The 25,826-nt window shown below is 37.2% G+C and overlaps 1 protein-coding gene across 2 annotated transcripts in view; it reads left to right on the forward strand.

Moving 5' to 3' along the window:
- The window catches only part of SHISA9 (shisa family member 9), a 441,603-nt gene extending 433,731 nt beyond the window's left edge, over window positions 1–7,872 (forward strand). For both annotated transcript variants that reach the window (XM_051963026.1, XM_051963032.1), the window contains one exon: window positions 7,352–7,872. In XM_051963026.1, the coding sequence (XP_051818986.1) occupies window positions 7,352–7,734 (383 nt within the window). In that variant the 3' untranslated portion in view covers window positions 7,735–7,872. The remainder of the gene's footprint in view (window positions 1–7,351) is intronic.
- The last annotated feature ends 17,954 nt before the right edge of the window (window positions 7,873–25,826 follow it).

Consider the following 25,826-nt stretch of genomic DNA (forward strand, 5'->3'; position numbering starts at 1 on the left):
TGTTTAGCTATCCAAGAACTATATATAGAGTACCTGTCATTTTTTTTTTTAATGACCTCTGGCTTTAGATAAAGTTTATAACTATGTGAACATTGAGTCATCTTAATGATTGAGATTAGACAACTAGGCTGCAGCACCTCCTGATGGTTAAATGATTCTAGGTACTGAACCATTAAACCAGTTTCCTGCCTGCCAGATGACTATGATAATGTGAGAAAACATATTATGGATATCAGAGATCAAAGAAGAAGCTTGAAGTCAAGGGTATCTTTAAGGGATTTTAGGCCCAGAACAACTCATGTCTTTTTCCTAGGTCATCCCACCAACATCATGTCTGTTTTTACCTAGGTGAAATTTGTGTAGAGCTAGCATTCAATACAAATGCAACAGATTATCATATGATCCTCCTGTATGCTTGTGGGGGTGAAAGGAAGTATGTTATATGTGGAAATATGGAAAGAGTAGAAATGGAATATAGAAGTCTTCTTTTTAGAATTACTAGTCCAATTGGTTTCTCTCTTACCTATGGTCTTTCTGACTTACTGCCTTCAAAGAACAAGGCTGAGAAAATACCACTTTTCCATTTCCAAGAGGGTAGCTCTTCCCATTCACATTAAAAATGAGTTTTAAAATAGTAACATATTTTAGTTGTGTGTGAGAAGAGCACAGGCATCTGTTCCACAGGGGTTTGTGAATGGAGACAAATAAGACATAATGAGAGTTGAGAGGAATGGGCATATTTGGATGAGGGTTAGGGAAGTCAACGAATGGAATCCAATACCCTAAAGACAGATAAATGAAGCAATAAGTAGCAGATAGAAAGTCAGTTTCCAAATCAAGGAGATAAGGGCTTCAAGTCCTAGCTCTGACACATCCTGACTACAGCAACCTGAACAAGACAGTAAGTTTATCAGGGTTCTATATGTAATATTCCATGTCCATTAAGTTGCAGAAATTATATCAGTTCACATTGGTAGAGAGTGTTTCCTCACCCAAGAATTCAATATATCAATGAAATCACAGGTCTAGATCTAGCATCCTTCCCATATGATAGTTGAAAATTCAGGTAAGCAAGACATGGTGAATACTGAGACATTGGAGTATTTGAGTATTGGAGACATTGGAATATTTAGATGGGGGAGTTAACTCATGGAGTGGAATTTATCACCTAAGTCAGATAAGTATAAGTCTCAAAGAAAGTAAAACATAAGTGTCACTACTTAATGATTGGTTTACCTTGAGGAAAGCCTCATGAACTTGGCCTTGTGCCTCCAAGGTGCATCTTATTTTGAAAACTGATTATTACTTTGACATTCTCCATTTTAATGAAAGTGTCACTAAATTCTGTTCTGCACCTGTATGTTACAGCAAATACTGTGTTGCTAATTAAAGGAGAGACAGATGGTGGCAGGTACAGTTTAATTTTACAACACTGACTCCTTCAAGGCAATTAGACTCATCATAGAGAAACCTTCCCTTCCCCCCTTACTTGTTTAAACCAAGAAATATCTGACCTGGGAAGGCTACTGTTCCTAAAAGGGCATGAGCATCTATTACTTGCCTAATCCTGTCAATTGTCTGCCCAGGAAGCACCCAGGGCTGATTAGGTTAATGAATTCATTAATGGTTCTTAATAGGGCCCCTCAATGAATTTCTCATTTCCCTCACTGGGAACTTCTTAATAGACTTAGACAGAATAACACCACAAGGAGCCAGAATGGTCTTTGGATTGGATTCCCTGAAACTAGGCTGACAGCCAAGGTTTAAAGTCTCCTTTCTCCTCAAGGGAGGATACTTTGAATAGCTTCAGCTCAACAAATAAAGTAAAATCTCTGCTCAGAGGGGTGCCTGAGGAATGGGGATGAAGAGAAACAGCTCTGGTGAATTTCTCTTTCTGGTGAATTCAGGGTTAATTAAAAATTTCTTTTTGTTTCAATTCTCGTTGAAAGGATTTCCAATGGGACCACTGAGTTTACTTTTTTACTCTAAAATTTTTTTTTCTAAAATTTTTATTCTAAAATAACAACTGACATTTATAAAGTTCCTTAAGATATTGGTGTGTGTGTGTGTGTGTGTGTGTGTGTGTGTATATTATGTGTACATACACACACACACACACACACATACACTACATATACATAAAACTCTGTAAGCTAAATGCTATTATTACCCCTGGGGCAGCTAAGTGGCAATAGATAGAATGCTGGGCCTGGAATCAAGAAGGCTCATTTTCCTAAATTTAAATTTGGCCTCAGATATTTTTATAAGTTTCATGACCTGAAAAAATTCAATCTTGTTTAAATCAATTTCCCCATCTATAAAATGAATTGAAGAAAAAAAAAGGGAATCCATTCTAATATCTCTACCAAGAAAAACACAAAAGGAGTGACAAAGAGTTAGAAGACATAACTAAAGAAAGAAAAAAAAAGACTCAGATGATTATTGCCCCATTTTATATATAAGGAAATTGAGACCAAGTGGTGTTAAATAACTTGCCCAGTATCACATAGCTAGTAAGTACTGGAGGCAGACTTTAAACTTAGGTCTTCTTAACTCCAAACTCAATAATCTCTACAGTATACCACCTAGTTGCTTAAGGAGGGATAACGTAGTGATTGTAACAGAATTTCTAGTTGAAATGCTCTAGGGTTATGAACAAGGTATATCACAGTCTTAAATGCTAAATGCAGAAGATATAGTTATTAGACTGAATATGGAATGATCCTAGAATATATCTTAAAAGGTGAATCAGGGAATAAAAACACAAGTGATTTATTTCTCCTTAAAACCATGTGGAAATTAAAGGTTGGGAGAACAGGACATCAGTAGGAGATTTTGGTTAATTAAGATTTCAGTGAATACTGGATGGGGAAAAAGATTTATTAAACCCCATTCTGAGTATGTCACTTTGCTGGCCACTGTTCCCATTGAGTTAGAACATAATGACAGTCACCATGGCTTTTACAATCTGTAGAAGAGAGAAAGAGGTCAGGGAGGGAAGAAAAGGGAAAAAAGGAAGAGGGAGAGATCAGATAACGGAAAGGTTTGTATGTGAATACATACATATATATGTAATAAATCTTGAAATTCACTATACAGTTGTGTCATTAGTCACAAGTGACAATCAACTTCGATGCCATAGATTTAGAGTGAGAAAGTAACTACTTCAGAAGTTTCTTAGTCTGATCCTTTTTTATTTCAGATGAGGAAACTGAGGCCCCAATGCTTATATTCAGGAGACCTCAGCTCTAATTCCACCTTTGCCACTAAATAGGAAATTGCTTTTCTACTCTGGGACAGCTTTCTCAACTACAAAATATTACACTTAATGTCTGAAGCCCTTTTTAGCTCTAAAAGGTTTATGAATTAACAATCATCAGGTGACAGTACTTTACACTTAACCCCAATTTAAGTCCTAGAGGTAAATTCTATCTTACCTCAACTTCCCCCTTACCCTTTTAAGGACCAATTGCAACAAGAACCTTCTATACTCACCTATGCAATTTATGGGAAGTCACATATACATTTTGTGTGTGTTCATATAGTCAAAGTGCATTTGGGCAAGGGTGGTGGTAGGTTAGGAAAGATCCAGAGAGGCCACTCTGGAGGCCAGAAAATGGATTAGAATTGGTAAGGCAGGGTATCCAGATGTGCTCTGATGATTTCACTTACTGTGGGCTTCTATTCCCATCTGTCCTGATGGAATAGCAGCTGGATGCCTCAAAAGCTGTTTCCCCTTTAGGACTTTCTGAATATGCAATATCTTTTCCAGCTGTTGAGAATTAGGAGCTGTTCATACCTGGTATAATAAGCAATTTGTTTAATTTGGTAGAAAAGGGAATGGTTCAGCTATTGCTTTGCCCTCTCCGTCTCCCTCTGAGAAAATGCCTGACTGATAAATAGTCCCAAAGAGACAGAGTGGGAGGCAGACATAGACAGACAGAGGTGGAGGGAGGGAAAGGTGGGGAAGAGAGAGAGAGAGAGAGAGAGAGAGAGAGAGAGAGAGAGAGAGAGAGAGAGAGAGAGAGAGAGAGAGAGAGAGAGAGAGAGAGAGAGAGAGAAAGGGAGGAAGTGGGGAGGGAGGGAGACAGAGAGAGACACAGAGACAGAGATGCAGACAGAGATAGAAGTGGGGAGAGGAGAGAGAGACAGACAGACAGACAGAGATAGACAGACAGAGAGAAGGAGAGAGACAGACAGAGAGAGGAGAGTGAGACAGAGAGAGTGACGAGACAGAGAGAGGTGAAGAGAGAGAAAGGGGAAAAGAGAGAGAAAGAGAAAGAGAGAGAGACAGAGACAGAGACAGAGACACACACAGAGACAGAGATAAAGACAGACAGAGATAGAGACAGAGATTCAGAGACACACACAGAGAGGCAGAGACACACAGAGAGACAGAGACAGATTGAGACAGATAAAGACAGAGACAGATACAGACATAGACAGAGATAGAAACAGAGACAGATAGAGACACAGAGAGAGACAGAGACAGAGATAGAGATAGGAAGAGACAGAGACAGAAACAGAGATAAACAGAGAGACAGACAGAAAGAGAGAGAAAGAGAGAGAGACAGAAACAGAGATAGACAGATACAGACAGATACAGACAGAGAAAGAGAGAGAAGGAGAGAGACACAGAGAGAAAATGAGAGACAGAGACAGACAGAAAGACAGATACAGACAGAGAGACAGAGACAGAGACAGAGACAGAGAAAGGGAGGAATGGGGGAGGGAGGGAGACAGAGAGAGACACAGAGACAGAGATGCAGACACAGAGAGAAGTGGGGAGAGGAGAGAGAGACAGACAGACAGACAGGCAGAGATAGACAGACAGAGAGAAGGAGAGAGACAGACAGAGAGAGGAGAGTGACAGAGACAGAGAGAGTGACGAGACAGAGAGAGGTGAAGAGAAAGAAAGGGGAAAAGAGAAAGAGAGAAAGAGAGAGAGAAAGAGAGAGAGAGAGAGACAGACAGAGACAGAGACAGAGACACACACACACAGACAGAGATAGACAGAGATAGAGACAGAGATTCAGAGAGACAGAGACACACAGAGAGGCAGAGACACACAGAGAGACAGAGACAGATCGAGACAGATAAAGACAGAGACAGATATAGAGACAGAGACAGAGACAGATAGAGATACAGAGACAGAGAGACAGAGACAGAAAGAGAAAGACAGAGAGACAGAAACAGAGATAGACATACAGACAGACACAGACAGAGAGAGAGAGAGAAGGAGAGAGACACAGAGAGAAAATGAGAGACAGAGACAGACAGAAAGACAGATACAGACAGAGAGACAGATGCAGATACAGAGAGAGAGAGAGAGAGAGAGAGAGAGAGAGAGAGAGAGAGAGAGAGAGAGAGAGAAAGAGAGAGAGAGAAACAAAGACAGAGAGAGAGAGAGAGAGAGAGAGAGAGAGAGAGAGAGAGAGAGAGAGAGAGAGAGAGAGAGAGAGAGAGAGATGTATTTTCATGTCATGACAAAGAGCACTCTGGCACTATGGTTAAGGAGAGAAGGCAGGTCTGTCTGAGAGAAAAAAAGCTGTTTTGTTTTGTGTTGCTTTTCTCAGGAAGAGGTACATCAGCTATAACCGAGAGACAACCATCCAGGATAAAACCTTAGAACAAAGTTAGAGGCATGTGTTGGATCCATTTATGTTTTTGCTTTAAATTTTTCCATAATCTGCTCCCTGAAAAATCAAATTATTAGGATATTTTGGAATCATTGTCACAGTCACACTAGGATAGGGCCTCAGACACTAAAACATGTTTTCCAGCATGGATATGATATAGTGGAAAAAGTACTGAAATTTAAATCAGGAGATATTTGGGTTCAAAGCCTGCTTCAAACACCTACCATAATAAAGCTAACTATGAGGTAATAAACTCTGAGCTTGTTTTCTAATCTGTAAAATGGGCATAATAATATTGGTGCTAGTTCCCTCATGTGATTATTGTAAAGAATCATTGAGATTGTGTAGAAACATATATATGTATATATATACACATATGATATATACACATGTATACATATATATACATACACATATATATGGGTTTCTAGATAAGTTGTTGAACATGTATAGGACTGCTTGCCATCTGGGGGAGGGGGTGGAGGGAAGGAGGGGAAAAATCGGAGCAGAAGTGAGTGCAAGGGATAATGCTGTAAAAAATTACCCTGGCATGGGTTCTGTCAATAAAAAGTTATTTTTTAAAAAAATAGGGAAAAAAAAAAGATAAGTTGTTGAAAAACAGATGGTGGGAATTGGAGGGAAAGGGTCCAAACTTCAGAGTTGCTCTTGGAGAGAACCTGCCTGTCACTGTATTTTACTGTATCAAATTCCTCTAGTGCTTAGATCCCACCCCCATATCTCTTATTTTCTTTGGATTTCTTCAAGACTGTTCAAATCTCACGTTCTATAATGGTCTTCTCCCCGTCTCCATATCTGCTCATGCCTTCCCCTTCCACTTTTACCTATTCTATATTTACATACATATATACATATATATGGATATATATACATTCATTAAATAGATTTGGATTCTAATACTGTTGTTCCTTGTGCTACTATGGGACACTTTTTTCTGAGTTTTAGTTTCTTCATCTGTAAAATGGAAATATTTATGATAACATCTCCATGGCCCTATATGAAACATAATCATTGTTATAAGATGCTATATTGGTTTAGACTCAAACCTAAAGTATAATTTTTTTAACCAAGCAGTAATTTGAGTATAGCTGCAGGACACCAAACAGTCTTTGATTTCATCCATCTCCCTCTATTTTTGCTATGATGAATGAAACTTCAGGAATTTAATCTATTACCCCTAGTGCTAGATTCCAGGGACATTATAGAAGCTGAAAGGAATTGCCTTGGTTAGGGAAAGCAAAGACATTTAAAATGACGTATCTGATTTGATGGACTCTTGTATTGACCTGGTTATAACTGAAGATCTTTCCTGCCTGCTTGGTATTTGAGTTGAGCTGAGCAAAATACTTTCAACTCCCATTATGCTTCAAGTGTCTAGTTCTAGGGACAGACTATGGAGATTCATTTAGCAAGACTAGAAAGTTCACTCTGCATTCTTGCAATAGAACCCAAATTAATATTCTCCCTGAATAACAATTTTAAACCTTTTCTATTAAAACTGTGGCTATGTGGCCATGACTTCATTCCCAAGCCTTGCTTAGTTTTCTAATGTGTGTCTTTTTTTAAAAATTACTTCCTAATTTTTATGTTGTAAGTTGGTTTCTCTGACAGTTTCATTCACTCTTTCTTTTTGTTTCTTCTCTCTTTTTCTCTCCAACCTTCCCTTTCCCGGCCCTTCTTTCTGGCCTATACAGCTGATAAGGTCAATGATGACTTCTACTCCAAACGACGACACCTGGCTGAGTTGGCAGCCAAGGGGAGCCTACCACTTCATCCCGTGCGAGTAGAGGAAGAACCTCCGAGGGCTTTCAGTCCTGAGCACGGCCCCGCCAAGCAGAATGGACAGAAGTCCCGGGTCAACAAACTCCACACACACCCCTTGGCCTACAATTCCACCGCCAACTTCAAGACCTGGGACCCCAATGAGCCGTCCCTCCGGCGTCAGGCCTATGGCAACAAGGGCAAACATGGCACAGCAGAGCCCACCTCTAGTGAGCCACTGGCAACGAGGAGCCAACACTTTATGCCCTCACAGCCATATTTCATCACCAACAGCAAAACAGAGGTGACTGTCTGAGATTGACACCGGAGGGAACATCCTGGAGAGCACACTCAATTGAGAGAGGCAAAAAACAAAATCTGAAAAACAGCTCCCTTCCCACCATCCCCCACACCCTCACACACAATACTTACAATCAAAACTGACAACCAATAATTGATGTCTTGGAAACTTGCTTCTCCTGGGTTACAACTGGCAATGAACAGCTGAGGAAAATCAAGACAGGGGTATTTAGCAATACATCGAAAGAAATTGAGAAACACCATGTGGATTTCAAAGCCTAGGCAGTAGCGAACTCACAAGCCCAACCCTTGTGTGACATTTTTTCCCCCCTTTTTAAACTTGAAATCGGAATTCTTGATGAGAAGTAGCACAATCCAGACTCTCTATCCATGTAAACCATTTGCTATAAATTGTCTGATCCTACTTATGAGAGCAAAAGAGGAAGAAAGCATACACACATGTATACACACACACACACACACACACACACAGAGAGAGAGAGAGAGAGAGAGAGAGAGAGAGAGAGAGAGAGAGAGAGAGAGAGAGAGAGAGAGAGAGAGAGAGAGAGAGAGAGACAAAGATACAGAGACTGACAAAGAGACAGAGACACAGAAAGAAAGACACACAGAGTGAGAAAGAGAAAGAGAGAGAGCACAGGAGCACTCTCATGTGATACATGAGAAAGAGGAGATATTATATGAAAATGCATTGATTGCATTGTTTTGGCCAGGAATTTTATATCAAGGTTCTGAGTTCTTGGTCAATTCTAATTAACTGGTGATCAGGACACATGTACCTGTGACAAGCCCAGGGCAAAGGAACTCAGCCCCAGCCCTCACGCTTACTATACTTTCATATCATCACTGTTGGAAGCAAAAAATAAACAGACCCTGAACCCACAAATTGCTAATGAAAAGGAAAAGAAAAAGAGACAATTTCCTGTGATATCCATAAAAAACTGTTGCAACTAAGTAAAGGGGTGAACTGTTGGGTGGGTGGGGGGTGGGGACAGTGGTTTAGAGAGTACTCAACTTTTTAAAAAAATCTCTATATAAAACCACAACGAAAAACATCTACCTTTTCCTTTCACAATCTCCAAAATGAGAAAGATGCTGACACTTAAAAACACACAAATAAATAACAAACTAATCAACAAAAGGACTGTTTTGTTGGAGGGGGCAAAAGGGAGTAGCTGCCACTCCACTCTGAGTTTGTGCCCCCAACCTTTAAAAAAGGCTGTCTTCTCCCAAGAACAGAATCGAGTCTCACTTAACTGTCTGTTTCTGACTTCCCTTCACCTTAAGCGTGCTGCTGAACTTCAACTGCTTTGGACTGAAAATGACTTAAGCGTGGGTGGTGCCTTCAATGTGTCACTGGTGTTCAATGACAGTCTTGTTTTCTAAGTGCAACCTGTGTTCCTTTAGGCTTATTTCCTTCTGTTTTACTCAAGCAGTAGAAGTTGTTTTCATATTTCCTTTTGTTGACAAGTCCCATTCTATCCCTTTTCCCTTTCTCCCCCCGACCCCCCACATCCACTAAGTGGCTGCAATGATAGGGGGTATGTAGGTAAGAAGATATGTTCCCCATCCAAAAACCTTTAAGCCCTATGTGTTATTTGTTCTCTTCCCAGAGTTCTTCTGGACCATACTTTGCTCAATGGCAACTTCCAATTTGTTCATCAAAATTAGTTTTCAAGCCTAAAAACACCTCTTTAGACTAATGGTGTTTTAGAAAAAAAGACACATGGATCTCTTATGTTGTTTTACTTGACCCCTTGTATTAATGGAGCGGGGGGAGGGGGAAGAGAGAGAGAGAGAGAGAGAGAAGAGAGAGAGAGAGAGAGAGAGAGAGAGAGAGAGAGAGAGAGAAGAGAGAGAGAGCGCGAGAGCGCACAAAGGGGAAAAGATTGAGAGGTGGTTTCCAACCCAAATGACTTAATTTTTAAAAGATGTCTTTTCAATTAAAAAAACATTTGTTTTCTCTTCTTTCCAAATATTTCCATTAAAAAGGAAAAAGAAAACAAAAATTATTGTAGAAAATATACATAATTAAACAAAATAAATCCCACATTGGCCATATAAAAAATGGATGCCTTATGCTGCATCTCAAGCCCATCACCTCTCTATCAGGGAGTCTGTAGCATGCTTTATTACAGGTACTGGAGTCTTGGTGGGTCATTGATAAATGCATCAGAGGTCTTATGTCTTTCAAATTTACCAAATGACCAACTTTAAATCAGCCACTCCTTCCCAGGTCTCCCACCCCATTTTAGCTGGTAATAAAGGAGTCACCAAGGGATTCAGTGCTGCTCTGGTATTTTGCCTGGTTTCCACCAAATGTTCAGACCCAAAAAGAACAGCACCATTGTGTCTTGACATCTTCTGAATACAAAGGGAAGCTTACTGAATCTCTTCCTGGTACAAGCTCATGTCTTCAATTTCTTTTCAGATTTTTCTACCCCCCCAATTCCAAAATTTCTCCTCTTTCTTTCATTCTTCTCTTTCATTTCTCCCTCATATGTAATAGAAAGAACACAGCATAGGGTGTCAGGAAACCAGGGTTCTAGTCCTGAGTCTACCCCCTAGTATGCTTGTGGCTTTGGGGAAATCCCTTCAATCTACCCATGTCTGTTTTCTCATCTACAAAAATGAGAAAACCAGACTAGATGATCTCCAAAGTCAGTTCCAACATTCTATGATTATAGTCTTCTTGTTTGACCTTGGTCTCTCCTTCAGATTCCTTTCTTCTCCATTCAACTTATTCCCTCTATCATCCATGACCTCTTCTTTCCCCAAATAACTCCTTCTGTCCCCAAACCTGCCCTCTCTCAGCTGAGCACTTCCTTTTTTTTCACCAGCTTCTGTTTCCTAATTGCCTCTTCTCTCTCCAAAAATTTATCTTCCCCAAATTCTCTTTCCTGATTTTCAGCCTAAAGGGCTATCTGTCCATGGTTGCCTCAAATAGCCCACAGTCTCTTATTCCCAGCCTGTGGATCTCCTTCTAAAGAGTTGTAAGAATGTAAGTGGAAACCCTGAGCCCTTTGAATCTGCACTCTCCTGCCAGGAGATCTGAAACCTTAGGAGCTTAAGAACAACTTTTAATGACGTATGGGCTGTTATAGCACCAAATGAGTTACTGAAGATATGGGATGGAGAGTCTACAGACTGGCCTCTTTGCCTAAAGCCAACTCTGACTATGCCTTCTCTTCCTGGAGCTAGGCTAATAATGGGAGCTTCTCCAAGGAAGGACTCTATAAACCTGCTGCTATATTGGAAGGCAAGCTGGATGTGTGGAGTCTAAGATAGACAGGTAGAACTGCTAAGATCCTGTTATGGGGTAGAGATGTAGAGCAATGCTACAAGGGAGAATCAAAGGTTGATGTGATGGACCAGTTTTTCCTGCCTATCCCACTTGTCTTTCATTTAATTCTGACTGCCATCCCGAACAAGTTATCTGATTCCTTGTCTTGCTGGAACTGAAGATCTACTAAAATGATCAACTTTGGGCTACACCTGGCAACTGCATTCAAATCTCTCTCCCACCCAGGTTTTTTTTGGTGTACTTGAGCATATTTTATGTGCAGATATTTTAGTAACTGTATGTTCTGTAAGTAACCCCGTGTTAATACTTGTTAACAACTGCAGAGTTTATGATACCAATAACACTTCCTACAATAAAGACAAAATGTTTGTTTGTTTTCTAAGAATGTTTCTTTGTAAACATATGTATTCATTATATTAATAAGAATTTCTTACCTGGCAATAAAACTGGATTATATGTGATGCTTCTGTCCTACCATGTGTTTTCCCCTACTTCATAATCTTCATTTAATTTCAGGAAAAACAACACAAAAAGGGGAGAGAGAAACATCTTTTGGCAAATACAGTCAGATCCCTTTTAGCCAGAATACTTTGCGAATGAGAACGTTGTAGCTGAATTTTCTGCTTAACTGAAAATTAAGCAAAAGCCTTTAAACATATTTTTTGTTATGTTTTATGTTTACCACACCTTCATTTTCCATTTTAAACCTGCCTTACTTCCTTGCCTCACTAACCCACCCATACTCCTAGACAACTATCCCTTATTACAAAAGAATAAAAAAGAGAAAAGAAAAAATTAAGCAAATTATCTAGTATATCAACTATATCTGACAGAATATGTACTGTTCTACATCCAAATTTCCTACCACTGAAATGAAGGAGGAAGGTGAATTCTCTTATTTTGTCTTTGGAATTAGGCTCGGACACTATAATATCAGAGTATTCAGTTTTGGATTTTTGTTTGTTTTTCCCATTTATTTGGTAGTTATATATATTTGTTCTTGGTTCATTGAATAAGTTCATATAAATTTTCCCATACTTCTCTTTATTCTTTATATTTATAATCTCTTACAGCATAGGAATGGTCTATTATATTCATGAACCACAATTTATTTTGTCATTCCATAATTAATGAGCATCTACTTTGTTTCTAGTTCTTTGCTAATATAAAAATGAGAGGAAAACTTTGTTTTTTGTTAGAACTCTCATTTTTACAAAAATAATTCCATTGATGTCTTTGTTTTTTACAACAATTATTTTCAGAAAACATCCCCTCAACACATATGTATGGGTGTGCGCATATATACAGAAACACACACACATTATTAATGAACCCTGACAAGAAAGGAAAACAGCTAAGTAAAAACAACCTAGACAGTAACCATACTTGGCAGTGTATGTTACCTATTGTCCCAGTAGCCCCTCATGACTTTGATAAGTAATAAGTAATATAATAATAATAATAATAATAGTATTGCACTTTAAGTTTTGCAAAGCACATTGTATTCACAAAATTTTTCACATTGATTCTCACAACAATCCAAAGAGGTGAGTGTTGTTATTATCCCCATTTAAAAAAAAAAATTGAGGAAACTGAGACTGACAGAGATTAAAATATTTGTCCAGTCACACAGCTAGTAAGTTATCTGAGATAGGATTTGAATTTCTTCCTGTTTCTTAGCTCAACATTATATATTCTGTACCACTTATTTGCCTGAGCCTTCATTCTTAAGTCTTCTTAGAGATCTGAGTTCATTTTAGTGCTTTAGGAAACATACAAAGTCCAAAGGAAAGGAAGTGAATGTTTTGAAGATCAATGATTACTACACAGGATTGTAGTTAAGTAGTGTAAGTTTATACTGAAATGTGACCTAAACTCAACATATCCTTTGAAAGTTGGTCATTTTTCTTATCAGCTAGCTCCAGTGATGTTTGCCAATATACCCTAAAAAATTGCTCTATAGGAAAAATTTTGCATCTAACTAAGAAATAGTGGTCATAGGCTTATAGGATCCCCAAATCCCTAAGAAAACACTACTAAGAATCCAACTAACATACACGAATCTAAGAAAGGAAGGGAAAGTGAAGACTTTTCATGATAAGCTATTTTTCTATGACTGGTGCTTGGACATGTCACTAGTCTACATAAAATTTCTCATCACACAAAAGCATCATGATCTTTTTTGAGTCATAGATATAAAGATACATATGCTTTAGCAATATTTACAATATATGACTATATGAATATGGTGTTATTCAGATATAAGTGTCTATCTCAGGGTGCCTCTTAGATCATACAATCATCAGTTTAGAATAGGAAGGTACAGTTCTCAAGAAGCCATCTACTCTACCCCTCATTTTAATAAGCAAACTGAATTCCAAGGAGATTATATGACTTGCTCAGAGACATACAAGTATTAAGAAGATCTAGAGTTCCAAATGCAAAAGAACTCTTCTAATTCCAAATCCTAGTCTTTTTCATTGAACCATATTGTTGGACCATTTCACTGAAACATGGACAGTACAGGGTTAATAGATGTTAGGGCTAGTTGAGATACTTCAACAAAAATGTTAGGGGCTATTAGAGGAATTGAATGTTTAGATCACAGAATAGAGGTTGGTGTAGGATGCAGCCTAAGAAAAATAGATATCCGTCAAGAAAGCAAGGACTGAGCCACGTCAATGGTCAAAAACAGATATTTGAGAAAACAAACCCAGCTATTTTAGTATACTTATGGTTTAGAGAACTCTCCTATCAGCATATGTTTATCCAAATGAACATTGTATTATTTTCCCTTTGCAGCACCCCTCTCCCCAATTTCTTTTTCTCATTGCTAAATAATAGGATAGGCTGGAATTGGGACAAACAATAGAACTAGGAGTTAAGAAGTATTGGTATCTATCTCTATTCTGGTAGTCACTGTCTAGTTATAAGAAGTTGGATACATTCATTTGGAGGGTCTCATTTTGCTTATCTCTAAAATGCAGAATTTGAACAAAATTTTTTTCTTCTCTAAAATTCTCTGATTCTAGGTCAGGACATTGTCACCATTGGCTTTTAACATATGGAATTATTGTTGACAATTGGTTGTCATTTGCCAGATATTTGATCAGAGAAGCCAGATAATAGGAGGGAGCTATGGGGATAATGATTGGAACTATAATTTCATTGATATGGGGGAACTCCTAAATAAGAAAATTCCAATTTTACTAATGCATATATCTTCCCCATGACTTATAGTTTTAGAGAATTATCTGGGTGCACTGAAAGGTTAAAGAAGTTATCCAAAGTCACAATAGTTTGTGTCAGAACTGAGACTTTAAACCAGATTTTCCTGACTCTAAAGCCAACTCTCTATCCACTATGCTATACTGTCTCTATGACCAACCTTTTCTTGAATATATATGAACATTCGTTTTCATAATATGAATAAATAAAATAAATGCTGCTTTCATTTTGGTGCCTTTTTATATATACAAGAAGTGGTGATTATGATATTATGTGCAACAATATAACTGAAAAAATGGCAGCCATTTCTTTCACTTACTGGACTCACAGTAAAACTCCACTGTAGTACTACATGATAGATGTTTTAGTTTTTTCAGACCATAGCTGAAGTTCAAGTACCACTTGGAATTTCTCACTTGCAATTTAAATACCTTGCAGCCTTCAAAGTGACATATGGATTATGTACTCATCTGAGCAATATACCAGGTTGTGTAGGGAAGTACTCTTCTAGGGAATAAAATTTGTTAATATAGGATTATTTTAGTAGGGAGAGAGCTTTCATCCTCTTCTTCCTCCTGCTGCTGCTACTATTGCTACTAATAATACAACTTATGCTGATATTCTTATTGCTGACTACTTATACTGTTATTATTACAACTATTGCTACTTTTGATATTACTTCTGCTATTGTTACTAGTACTATGACATCATGAGGATCAACCTATCAAGATAAGCTAGGCGCTGACATGTAGACTAGGTCTTGAAAGAAACTTCTAGGACATAAGGATTCTAGGACATAAAGATGAAGAAGCAGTGCATCCCAGAAAAAAGGGGGGAAAGCCTATACATAGTCATAGAGGTGGGAGATGGATTGCTCCAATACCACTTACAGCAAATGGACTGAGTAGTTAGTGGATTTCCGTTCACTTGAAGTCCTTAAGCAAAGGCTAGATGATCAGTTGTCAGACATATTATAGATAAAGATTCTTCCTAGGATATGGATTAAACAAGATAATCTCCTAAAGGTCCTTCTAGGCTCTGGGCTTTTGTGGTATTGTGGGTGGGTGTGGAAGAGGATGGAAGTAGCAATGGTGGTGGTGATGGAATAGAATAGTGGTGGTGGAATAACAAGAGCATTACTCTTATTGATATATTGTTTTATGATCCATTTAAAAATTTTTTTCAAGCTTGGATTTGTCAGCTCTAAGTGTGGTTGGCAGAATGCACAGTTTTCCTTCCCTTCCAACATCTGTCATCTTTGCCCTTTGCCCACATCTAACAGTCTGGTTGTAATGAATCAACATTTTCTGTATATTCATTAAATATGGACTACCTCCAATCCTATAGTGAGGTCAAGTTAATTCCTTTGTCCAAGGGCACAGATGGTTAGACACTGCCAAGTCTGCATATGACCTTCTTAACCTTAAATCAGCTCACTTAACCCTTGCAAGAGAAATACACTTAATCACCAGAATGTTCCCAGAGAAGCAGCCATGGGACCACTCAGGCAGCAATTGAACCAGGATTAGACTGAATGCCAGTTCACTTGGCCTTGGCATCTACAATTTCAAGATCTGGACTTAGTTAATGATTTCACATAGAGTCCCTATACTTCAAACATGTCCTTTTGAAATATGTAGCATAGAAGGTATTCCACATTCCCCAGAGATTCACAGCCCACTTAAGTTGCAATGTTGACTTCCCAAAGACCACCAAATCCCAGAGCCAAGACTGTGCTCAGCTGGAAATAAGATAGGCCATATATATCTATATCTCCTTGGATGACTCACAATATCTATATGTTGCATATTGTTGAATGACTCAGGCCCAATTCTCCTTGCCTTAAATTCTGATTTCCTGAAGAACATTTTTTTTTCTGAATGCCTTCCTCAGTTAGTCAAGTAAGTTCTATATTCCTAGGAATAGCCTTTAGTGGGCATACTGGATGGATCTAGGCTTGGAGTCAGGAAGACCTGAGTTCAATTATGCTTTTGATGTTTACTAATTCTATGAATCTGAACAAGCCACCTAACCTCTCGGCCTCAGTTTTTTCATCTTTAAGATGGGGATAATAAGAGTGCTACTACTACTATTACTACTACTACTACTACTACTACTATTGATATGACTTCTCCTTCTGCTACAACTACTTTATCTATACTGATATTACTGCTTCTGCCCCTACTACTATTACTACCACTACTGATAATGATTTTACTATTTCTACTATTATTGCTGCTATTACTATCATTCCTAAGATAACTATTGTTAATACTATTACTGAAGCGAGTTGTGGTCCCTTTAAGAAACTGTATTTCCTATTGCACTATGACTATTTTCAGATTCCCAGCCCCTGCTGGCTAAGGCATATCCTCCCCAGACAAGTTGTCTTTCCAGGATGCCAGATCCTTTGATTCAATTACAAATCCTGGTTAAAAAGCATCCTCTTGAATTCCAATAGGAGATCTGGACTCTCCCAGCCCCCACTAAGACACCCAATATAATAAGCTTCCATCAACTAAAGTCTCTGCAATTGGATCTTGGCAGCTCCCTTTGCTGCCAGGACCTTCTGTCCACTGAGAACTGCATTCTCAGTGCAAAACTCCATTTTCCATAGATCTGCCTGCTGGAATAATATTCTTTTCTAGTATTATCCTCTCTTTACTCTCACCTATTTCCAAGCCAGACTTTATGCCTCTCTATGAGGATTACTAACCTAACTTCCCAATCCCCATAATAAACCTTTTATCAATCTAGGTTTTTGGGTCTATAAATTCCTTCATAGAGAACCTATGCACTGCCAGAAGGGAGTCCCCCCAAACTCCCTACCCTTATGCCGAATCCCTAAGGGTTGCAGGGGAGCCAAACTCTCCATTTGGTTCCTTGAACCCCGAACCTGCCACTAGACCTTATCATTTAACTCCCTGACCACCAGAAACCCTACTCTCATTTTGGTTCCCTAAATCTAGACCTTATCACTACATCATTGAAACTAAATACTATTACTACTGTTACTTTTAATTTCCTTTGAGTTTCTTTGGACAACCAAATAAGTTTGATCAATACTGTAATGCATAAGTATTTTGAAGAGAGTGCCACAGCAAGGATCTAGTGTATACCTTTGTTAAAGAGTACATTCTGATACTAGGTTCTAGTCCCTTAGGCTTATAAAAGTCTGTTACATATACTTAGAATAAGAATGAAAAAAGTAATGAATAGAAAAGCCAACATTAAGTGATTATTATGTGCTAAACAATGTTTTAAAGGTCAGAGATACATAAACACAAGTAAACATAGTTCCTGTCTTTAAGAAATATATGTTCTAATAGGGGAAGACAATATATATTTCAGGATAGTGATGGACAGGGGAATGGCGTTTTGATCTGGGAAGTCACAAAGATGGTCAATAGAAACAGGGTAATTGATTCATTTTGAGGGAATAGTCATAACAATCTAATTATTTTTCTTAAGAGTTGAAGGCTGAAAGTCCCCCTCCCCTCCCCACGGAAGGATAATGTATAGGATCCTCCATTCAGCTGCTAAAGTGATTTTCCTAAAGCACAAGTCAGACCAAGTATCTACCCTGTTCAATAAATTTCAATGGTTCCTTATCATCTCCAATATTAAATTTAAAATCTTCTGTTTGTTATTCAAACCCCTTCATAATCTATTCTCTTTTCTAGGCTTCCCTCCTTTCATCCCTTGTACTCTTTAATACATTGATATCTACCTTTCTGCTGTCTGTTCCTTGAGCTAGACACTATCTCTGGGCAGTTTCACTGGTTCTCTCATTCATGGAATGTTTTCCTTCCTCCTGATCTCTCAGACTTATATTAATTCCCAACTAAAAACCTACTCTCTGCAGGAAGCTTTCCCAATCCCTCTTAATTTTAATGCTGTCCCTCTGTTAATTATTTCTTCTTTATATAATATATACATAGTTGCTTACATCTTTTTTCCCCATTCGATTAGAAACTTCTTGAGATCAGAGATGGTCCATTTGCCTTTCTTTGAATCTCCTATATCTGACATATAGTAGGTTCTTAATAAATGTTTATTGATTGACTAATTGGTATAATTTTTTTATTCCCCAACCTAAAAAAAAAAACTTTTTCATTAGTGTAAATAATTGGAAGGTGACTACATTTAGTTCACTGTTGTTTATGGGCAATATATCTTTCCCTCCCCCAACCCTATAAGTCTGGAAGTTTTGTTTAGCTTCTGAAAGAGCACTTCTTATTCTAGGGAGTGAATAGCTTAAGCCAAGGGATAATCTAGTTCAATTAGCTAACTATCAATATTCTAATCCTTCTGGTATGAAAGGCAATATTTCTTAAGGGATTCCTGCTATAGAGAAATTCATATGTACTTAATTTATTTCCATCTGTTTATTGGTGAGATATCAATAATTCAGCTCCTCTTCCTTCTTTTTTGGATTTTTTTAGATGAAGGAAGGGAAAACACATTTTCACAAATTTCCACTCTCTTTCCTGGTTTTCCAATTTTTTTGGGGGTAAGAATTTTACCTATGATGTGAGAGTTAAATAGTATGTCAAATAAATTTTTGGATTAATGTATCAGTGAACTAAAAGCATAAAAGAAGTTAACAGTGAGATGACAGGCAAAAAAAATGATTGTGATCTGGGACTACATTAATGGAGACATACATATCTTCCAAAAAGAAGAAAATATTCATTTATTGTACTCTGTCTTAGTTAGACTATAAGTGATATGATATATATGATAAATTCTAGATACCACAATTTAGGAAGAACATTTGTAAGCTGAGGAAGGAAATAAGGAACATGGCCAGCTTTGAGTTCTTAATATATAAGGATCAATTGATTCTAGAACCTTCTCTCAGCTGATTATTTCCAACTTATCCTGTATATATCTTGTTTGTACATATCTGTTTGTAGTTATTCTATCCCTGCCTTTAGACTCTGAGTTCCTTGGGAGAAGGGACTGTCTTTTTATCTTTCTTCATATTCCTATCACTTAGCACAGTGACTGGGACATAGTAAATGCTCAATAAATGTTTAGTGACTGAATGAATGGAAGGAAGAAGTAGTTTTTACACTAGAGAAAGACTCAGGGGACTATGACTGCTAACTTCCAATTCTAAAAGCTTGTCTTGAAAAAGGAGTATTAGTCTTGATTCATTTTGCCCCAGAAGGAAGAACTGGGAGAATGGGTAGAAGTTGAAAAGCAGCAAATTTAGTCTGGATGTCAGGAAAAACTTACTAGAAAAAGATATCCCAAAATGAAATAACTTGCATTGTAATGGTTTCCTTCTGACTGAAGTCTTATCAAAATGGCTAGCTGACCCTTTCCTATGTATTTTGGAGAGGGGTTTCTTTTTCAGGTCCCTCCCATTTCGAAAGTAGTAAGATTCTGTGATTGCCTAAAACCCTCTGCAAGATTGCTTTTTATATTGTGGTATAGGAAGAGAAGGGGGAAAGTCTCTTTGAAAGAATAGTGTATAAATTCTAAGACTTGGTGCCTCATTCTTTCCTTTGTCAGATTCTAATTTCTAGACTGGAGATACAGCTGAGTTTAAATAAAGCATTTCACATCAAGAAATGTCACCGATGTTGGAAATAATTTTGTCTTATTCCCTTCAATTTTCCCTCTGGGCTAATCCTGAGGTTTCAGTCAGATTCAGATTTTAATAATGCTCTTCATATATATATATATATATATATATATATATATATATACACACACACATGCACACACACACACACACACATATAGTGTGTATACACACACACACCACATACACACACACAATATTGTTCTTTGTTTTTGTGAAAAACAAAAACACATTTTTTTTCATTCACTCTGAAAAACAAAATGTGCAGAATCTAAACAGATGATTTATGAGGTTAAGATGCTTTTTTATGGTCACTTCTATTTTCTCAATTCCTCTGCTGACTTGTAAAAGGTGATTGAACAATGCTCCTGCCATTCTAAGAGTTAGGCCCCATGTATAAATTGCAAGTTGAGGGACAATTCAGGCAGGTATTTCTATCTATTGTGTGAGTCTCTGTTTTGTTAATAAGAACATACTACTGTGCTTTTGGGGACCCCTTATTATCTCATAAGTCAGAATAATGCAAAGTCATCCCTCTTCTGCACGCTTCTCACTTGAAGCAGACTAGAAAATAAAGTGAAAGCTTCTCAGTAATCAGAGACATGACTACAAAAGTTTTGTTGTTGAAGGTTTAATCCCCACTGAAATCTAATTGGATAGGAATTGATTAATGTAGTTTTGATACTGACTCTATTTCCTGACTTCCTTCATGTCACTAGAACAGGGATTCTCTTTTTTTTTTTTTAAAGATGATTTATAATTTTTATTGGTAAAATTATTTGTTTTTTCTGATTCAAGAGATAATAATAAATTTATTCATACATCCAACAAGCATTTATTAATGGATTTCTATGTGCCAGGAACTGTACTAGGTGCTGGGAATAAAAAGACAAAAAATGAAATAGTCCCTGACTTCAAGAATATTATGTTCTGGTACCCAAAACACCCAGCTTTTAATATTTACATGCTGGAATCTTGCACAAACCACTTTACCTCTCAGAACCTTAGTTTTTTCACCTGTAAAAAGCAATATTACTTTCACAACTGTCCCCAATTACTATAATAAGGAAAATAATTTTTAAAATCCTAAATAAAGCTCTCAATAAATTATCTTAGAACAGGGATTTTTAAACTTTAAGACCCCTTTAGGCAAAAATGATTTCATTTTTGTCTTTGGATCCTCAGTACCTTGCATGTACCTGACACAAAGTAAATATTTGTTGATTGATTAATTGATTAATCAATGCTACTCATGTGACTGAGAAAGTCAATTCATTTAGTGTGGTGAAAAGAGTACTAGATTTATAGTTGGAGGATCTGCTATTTAGTGCTTTGGGGGTATGTTATTTAATTTTTCCGGACCTCAGTTTTTCATCTGCAAAGTGAAAGAAATATATTACATGATCTTTGAGGTTCCTTCTAATTTGCATATCCTATGATTCTTTAATTCTACAAATAAACCTTCCTTTCCATTAGCCTTTATGATTGGCAACAGAGAAATCAAGTGTAGCTTATGCTTTCCTGCTGTGTGTGTGTGTGTGTGTTTTTTTTTTTTTTTTTGAGGGGGATGATAAAACAATGGGAGAAAATCTGTATTTCACCAGTAAACTTTTAATCATATGAGAGAATTTTTTTTTTCCTGTGGATTTATTCTGAATATTGAGTGCCATAGAAAATGGCTATTTGGGAAGATACTATAAGCTGACACTTCTAAGTGCTAACTCTGACAAATAGTAGCTTATTTAGAGGAATCCATGTCTTCCAGTGAAGTGACTTACACATTTGTCCCCAGGGATGGAGGCCTGGCTTGCTTTCTTAGTCCTTTGAATCATAATTTTCATCCTTTGCCTTGCAGTATCATTCACCTCTATACTAAAAAGTGGGTATTATTTCACATTAATGGGAGTAGACATTTCATTAGAGGAGATGGTTTTCAGGAACTTATATAGTGAGTTCTCTGCCAATTCATAAAAGAAGAAGAAGGGCAGCCTCTCAAGAGCTGATGAGGTCAGATCAAGGGGCTTAGGGATTGTACCATCCATAGGATTCTAGGTAACATTAGTTGAGAGAAAAGTCAAATATTAAATTTGGAAAGGTGCCCTTAGGTCTTTTCAGGGATTCCCTTGTATTGTGATTTCCCAATTGGAAGTCTATTACTTTTTTTTTTCTACCAATTTTCTTTGTCATGAAATTCTCACCATTGATTACTTTGGATTTTCTCCAAATCTGGTTTATAAAAATGATAAAAAATAGTCTACACTGAATTACAATAAAAGTAATAGAGACAGAGAAAGCAGTGATGGTAAATAAGAATAAAATAGATATTTGAATGGAAAGGATAAGGATAGTCAAAGAAAATAAGGAAAAGAAAAAGAAAAGCATAGTGTTGAAGTCCATGAAGTTAAAAGCACAACCATGAGAGGAATGAAAGTTGACTGGTCTGGGTCCCTCTTCAAAATGGAAGCCCCAGGAAAATAGCGTAAATGATACCTTAGCTTACTGATACCATCACAAGGAATAAAGACTTCTAATGTAGGAATTCTTAGGCTGTTCATTGAACTTATTTTTAAAAATAATTTGATAATTGTTCTCTGTAATCCTATGTGTTTTTATTTTATGCATTTAAAATTATTATTCTTTAAAAGGGGATTTAGGTTATAAAGAAGATCAAGAATCCTTGACCTGAAGGAAGGCTTCCAAGGAAATAGAATGATCTTGGGCATCCTTTGCCCAGAAGGTCCTTTTGTGGTCAGTAGGTATAATGAAGACACCAATACATGGATATGCCATTTACAGAGTGTGCTGTTTTCCTCTGTGTGTGCCAAATAGACATTGTTCAGGCAGAATACCTGGCTAATTTTGGCAGCAGAGAAGACTGGCCCTGTTCCCAAAGTCTTGCCATTGCAATTGGGGCTATATTCCAACATGGAATTGTGACAACTGCAGTTGTCTCCTTAGTTCTATAAACCTACTCATAGAAATCTCCTCAGCTGCTCTTGATATACCTCTACTATCTACCTTGCTTTAGAACAAACTGGAATGAATTTAAAATTATGCCTTATGAAGTTTTTGCCTTGGACAGTTATTCTCTCAAGTCTCCTTGTGAAGGTTGCTAGAGTCAATAAAGAATGAGAGAGGGAAGAGGAAGGGAGGAATTAAACTTGCCTCAGACCACAGGTCTGGCAGAAAATAGCTTAAAAATAATGAGAAGTCATTTAAAGCTTACCTAAGAATTGAAAGTGACATTCCTATTTATACTTATTTATGGACCGGCTTATTCCTTGATCAGATTATAATTTCCTAAGGGAAGCGATAGACTTAGATTCAATTCCATTCAATCCCAACTGAAAAATATTTACTAAGCATTTATTTTATGCATGAAAGGCAGAGGTAGATAGAGAGTAGGTCAGAGTGAGATAGGTTCATGTGCCATCTCTGACATATATCGGCCATGTGATTCTGGGCCAACAATGCTAAGTGATTATTTGATGGTATTTAATTTTTATAAAGGAGGGTTCTTCTTGTAGGAGGTGGAGGATGGGAAGTGACAGTAATTTTTAAAAGGAAATGAGTTAGGTGCTCATTGGATAGAACCAGAAGTCAGGAAGGCTGGAGCTCAAAACCTTCCTCTGAAACTTGATAACTGTGACCTTCTCTTTGCTTCAATTTTCTCATCTATAAAATGAGGGAAATATTATCACCTACCTCCCAGGAGGATCGAACAAGATATTTTTTAAGCCCTAAACACAGTGCCTAACACATAGAAAATACTATGTAAATACTCCTATTCCTATATCTACTCCTCCTCCTACTTTTTAACCTCTCAATTCTCTAGGCAACTCTCTAAGGTTTGCAGAAAAAGTGCCAATCTGTACTAGTAAAAGTGGTTTCCTCACTAGGGAGGACTTTATATCAGTGAAATAACAGGTTCAATTGCTACCCCTATATCTGTAATGAAAGGAGCAAGAGATATAAAGGTGAAAATTAACAGACTCTTTGTGAAGTTTACAATTTAATGTCAATTTAGTAGTGTCAGGAAGGAAAGATTAAGACAAATACACAAATAATTACAATGCAAGTTATAATACATTTAGCATTTTTTCTCCCCTAAAACCTAGGATAATAGGTGAAAGCAGAGAGAGCCTGTTTCATAATAGTCTTGTTACCCATATCAAGTCATTAAATCTGTCACTGTCACTGAGGATGTCAGAGAACAAACTAGATTATATCCAGAAAGTTACATACTAGTTGCAGAGTTTTCAACTAAATCAAGCACAGTTTCCTAACCCTCAAATGCATCTTTTTCACATCCCATTTTTTCATCTAGTGAAACGAAATGATTACCAATTATGGAATTCCACTTCTCTGAGCAAGCAAAATTTCAGGCAACCCAATAGAATTATGGATAGTTTTACAACTGACATAAGTAAGCTGAAACAGATTACCAATGATACCTACATCATAATTGACAGAAAATATACCATCTAGGAAGTGTCAGAAAAACACATAGGCAATCAACATTGTGAGAATTAAGGATAATGGATGGGCAGCCTGAATTCTTTACAGGTACCCACCAAAAGAATAAGCAGCTAGGTGGCCCAGTGGGCTGGAGTAAGGAACTCATCTTCTTAAATTCAAATCCAGCTTTAGACATATATCACTTGTGTGACATTAGCCAAGTCATTTCACCCTATTTGCTTTAGTTCCTCATCTATAAAATGAACTGGAGGAGAAAATGGCAAACCACTTCAGTATTTTGCCAAATGGGGTCACAAAGAGCCAGACACAACCAAAGAACCTATCAAAAGACCTAGAGAAAGCTCCTCAGAATGTTGTGATACCATGTGGAGAATTTGTTTGGGGATGTGGTTAAGAATTACCCAGAATGTGAAAGGTAGATTGCAATCTATACCACTAAAGAAATATAGTGAGATTGTAGATGCATTAAAATAAGAATTTTGTGTAAGGACACATGGTAACGCAATGATATATGGTCTCTTACCTCTCAAAACTTGTGGTCTAATTTATGTCACTGATAAAGAGCAGCAGCTAATAGAGGATGAATGGGCATACTGAGATTCTTAGTTCTTGAAAAAACAACTTAAAAGTTATTACTAATATTGTGTGGGGAGCATCATCTCATTATAGGAAGGACAACATAGAAAACTATTTACATGAAGACCATTTAATAATTGGTATTATTAATATAAAAAACATGTCAAAGGAAATAAACATTCTTATTAATACATTTGACCCAATGCAACTCAAAGATTTGAGCTTAGGTATTTGAAATTATTTCATTTTCTTTAAAATCCCAATTTCATATCCCTCCACCATCTTGGGAATTAGTCATTTGGGCTTTAATTCTCTAACTTTTCTATTGCTGGCATTGCCTTGGGCTATTTGAAGCTGGCCAGGGACTTATGCATTCTATTTGTACAATTAGGGAAAGTACCACAATGATAGGGAGGAGGGAAAAGTTGCGTTAGAGGATAAGTGATTTGACTTTATTGGAGCATGAACAGCCACAGAATTTGGGAAAGTAAACAGTCAATGAGGTTAGCCATGTTACTTCAAAGAACATAATAGCTACTTACAATCATGTAGCACTTTATGGGTTTTTACAAGCATGAATGAGGTTATATGTGTTACCTCATTTAATCCTCACAACCACAAATAGTAAGCAGAGCTGACATTATGTTTCCAATTTGTCAAAGATAAAACTAAGGTCCTAGAGGCTATGACTTATCCAAAGACGCTCAGCTACTAAGTGACAAAGCAAAGCTTTAAACATGAGTGTACTGATGTAAAATATAGTACTATTTTCACTGGTGTCTTTGTAAAGATTAAAACATTCCTGTTTCCTATGGTACCATAATAGCTTTGCTTAGAAATAGCAGTAATTCAGAAGTTAGAAGCAGTACTTGAGAAAATTCAGAAGTTGTGTCTATGTGTAACTCTA

This window comes from Antechinus flavipes, chromosome 1 (genome assembly GCF_016432865.1).
Source record: "Antechinus flavipes isolate AdamAnt ecotype Samford, QLD, Australia chromosome 1, AdamAnt_v2, whole genome shotgun sequence".
Classification (NCBI taxonomy): Eukaryota; Metazoa; Chordata; class Mammalia; order Dasyuromorphia; family Dasyuridae; genus Antechinus; species Antechinus flavipes.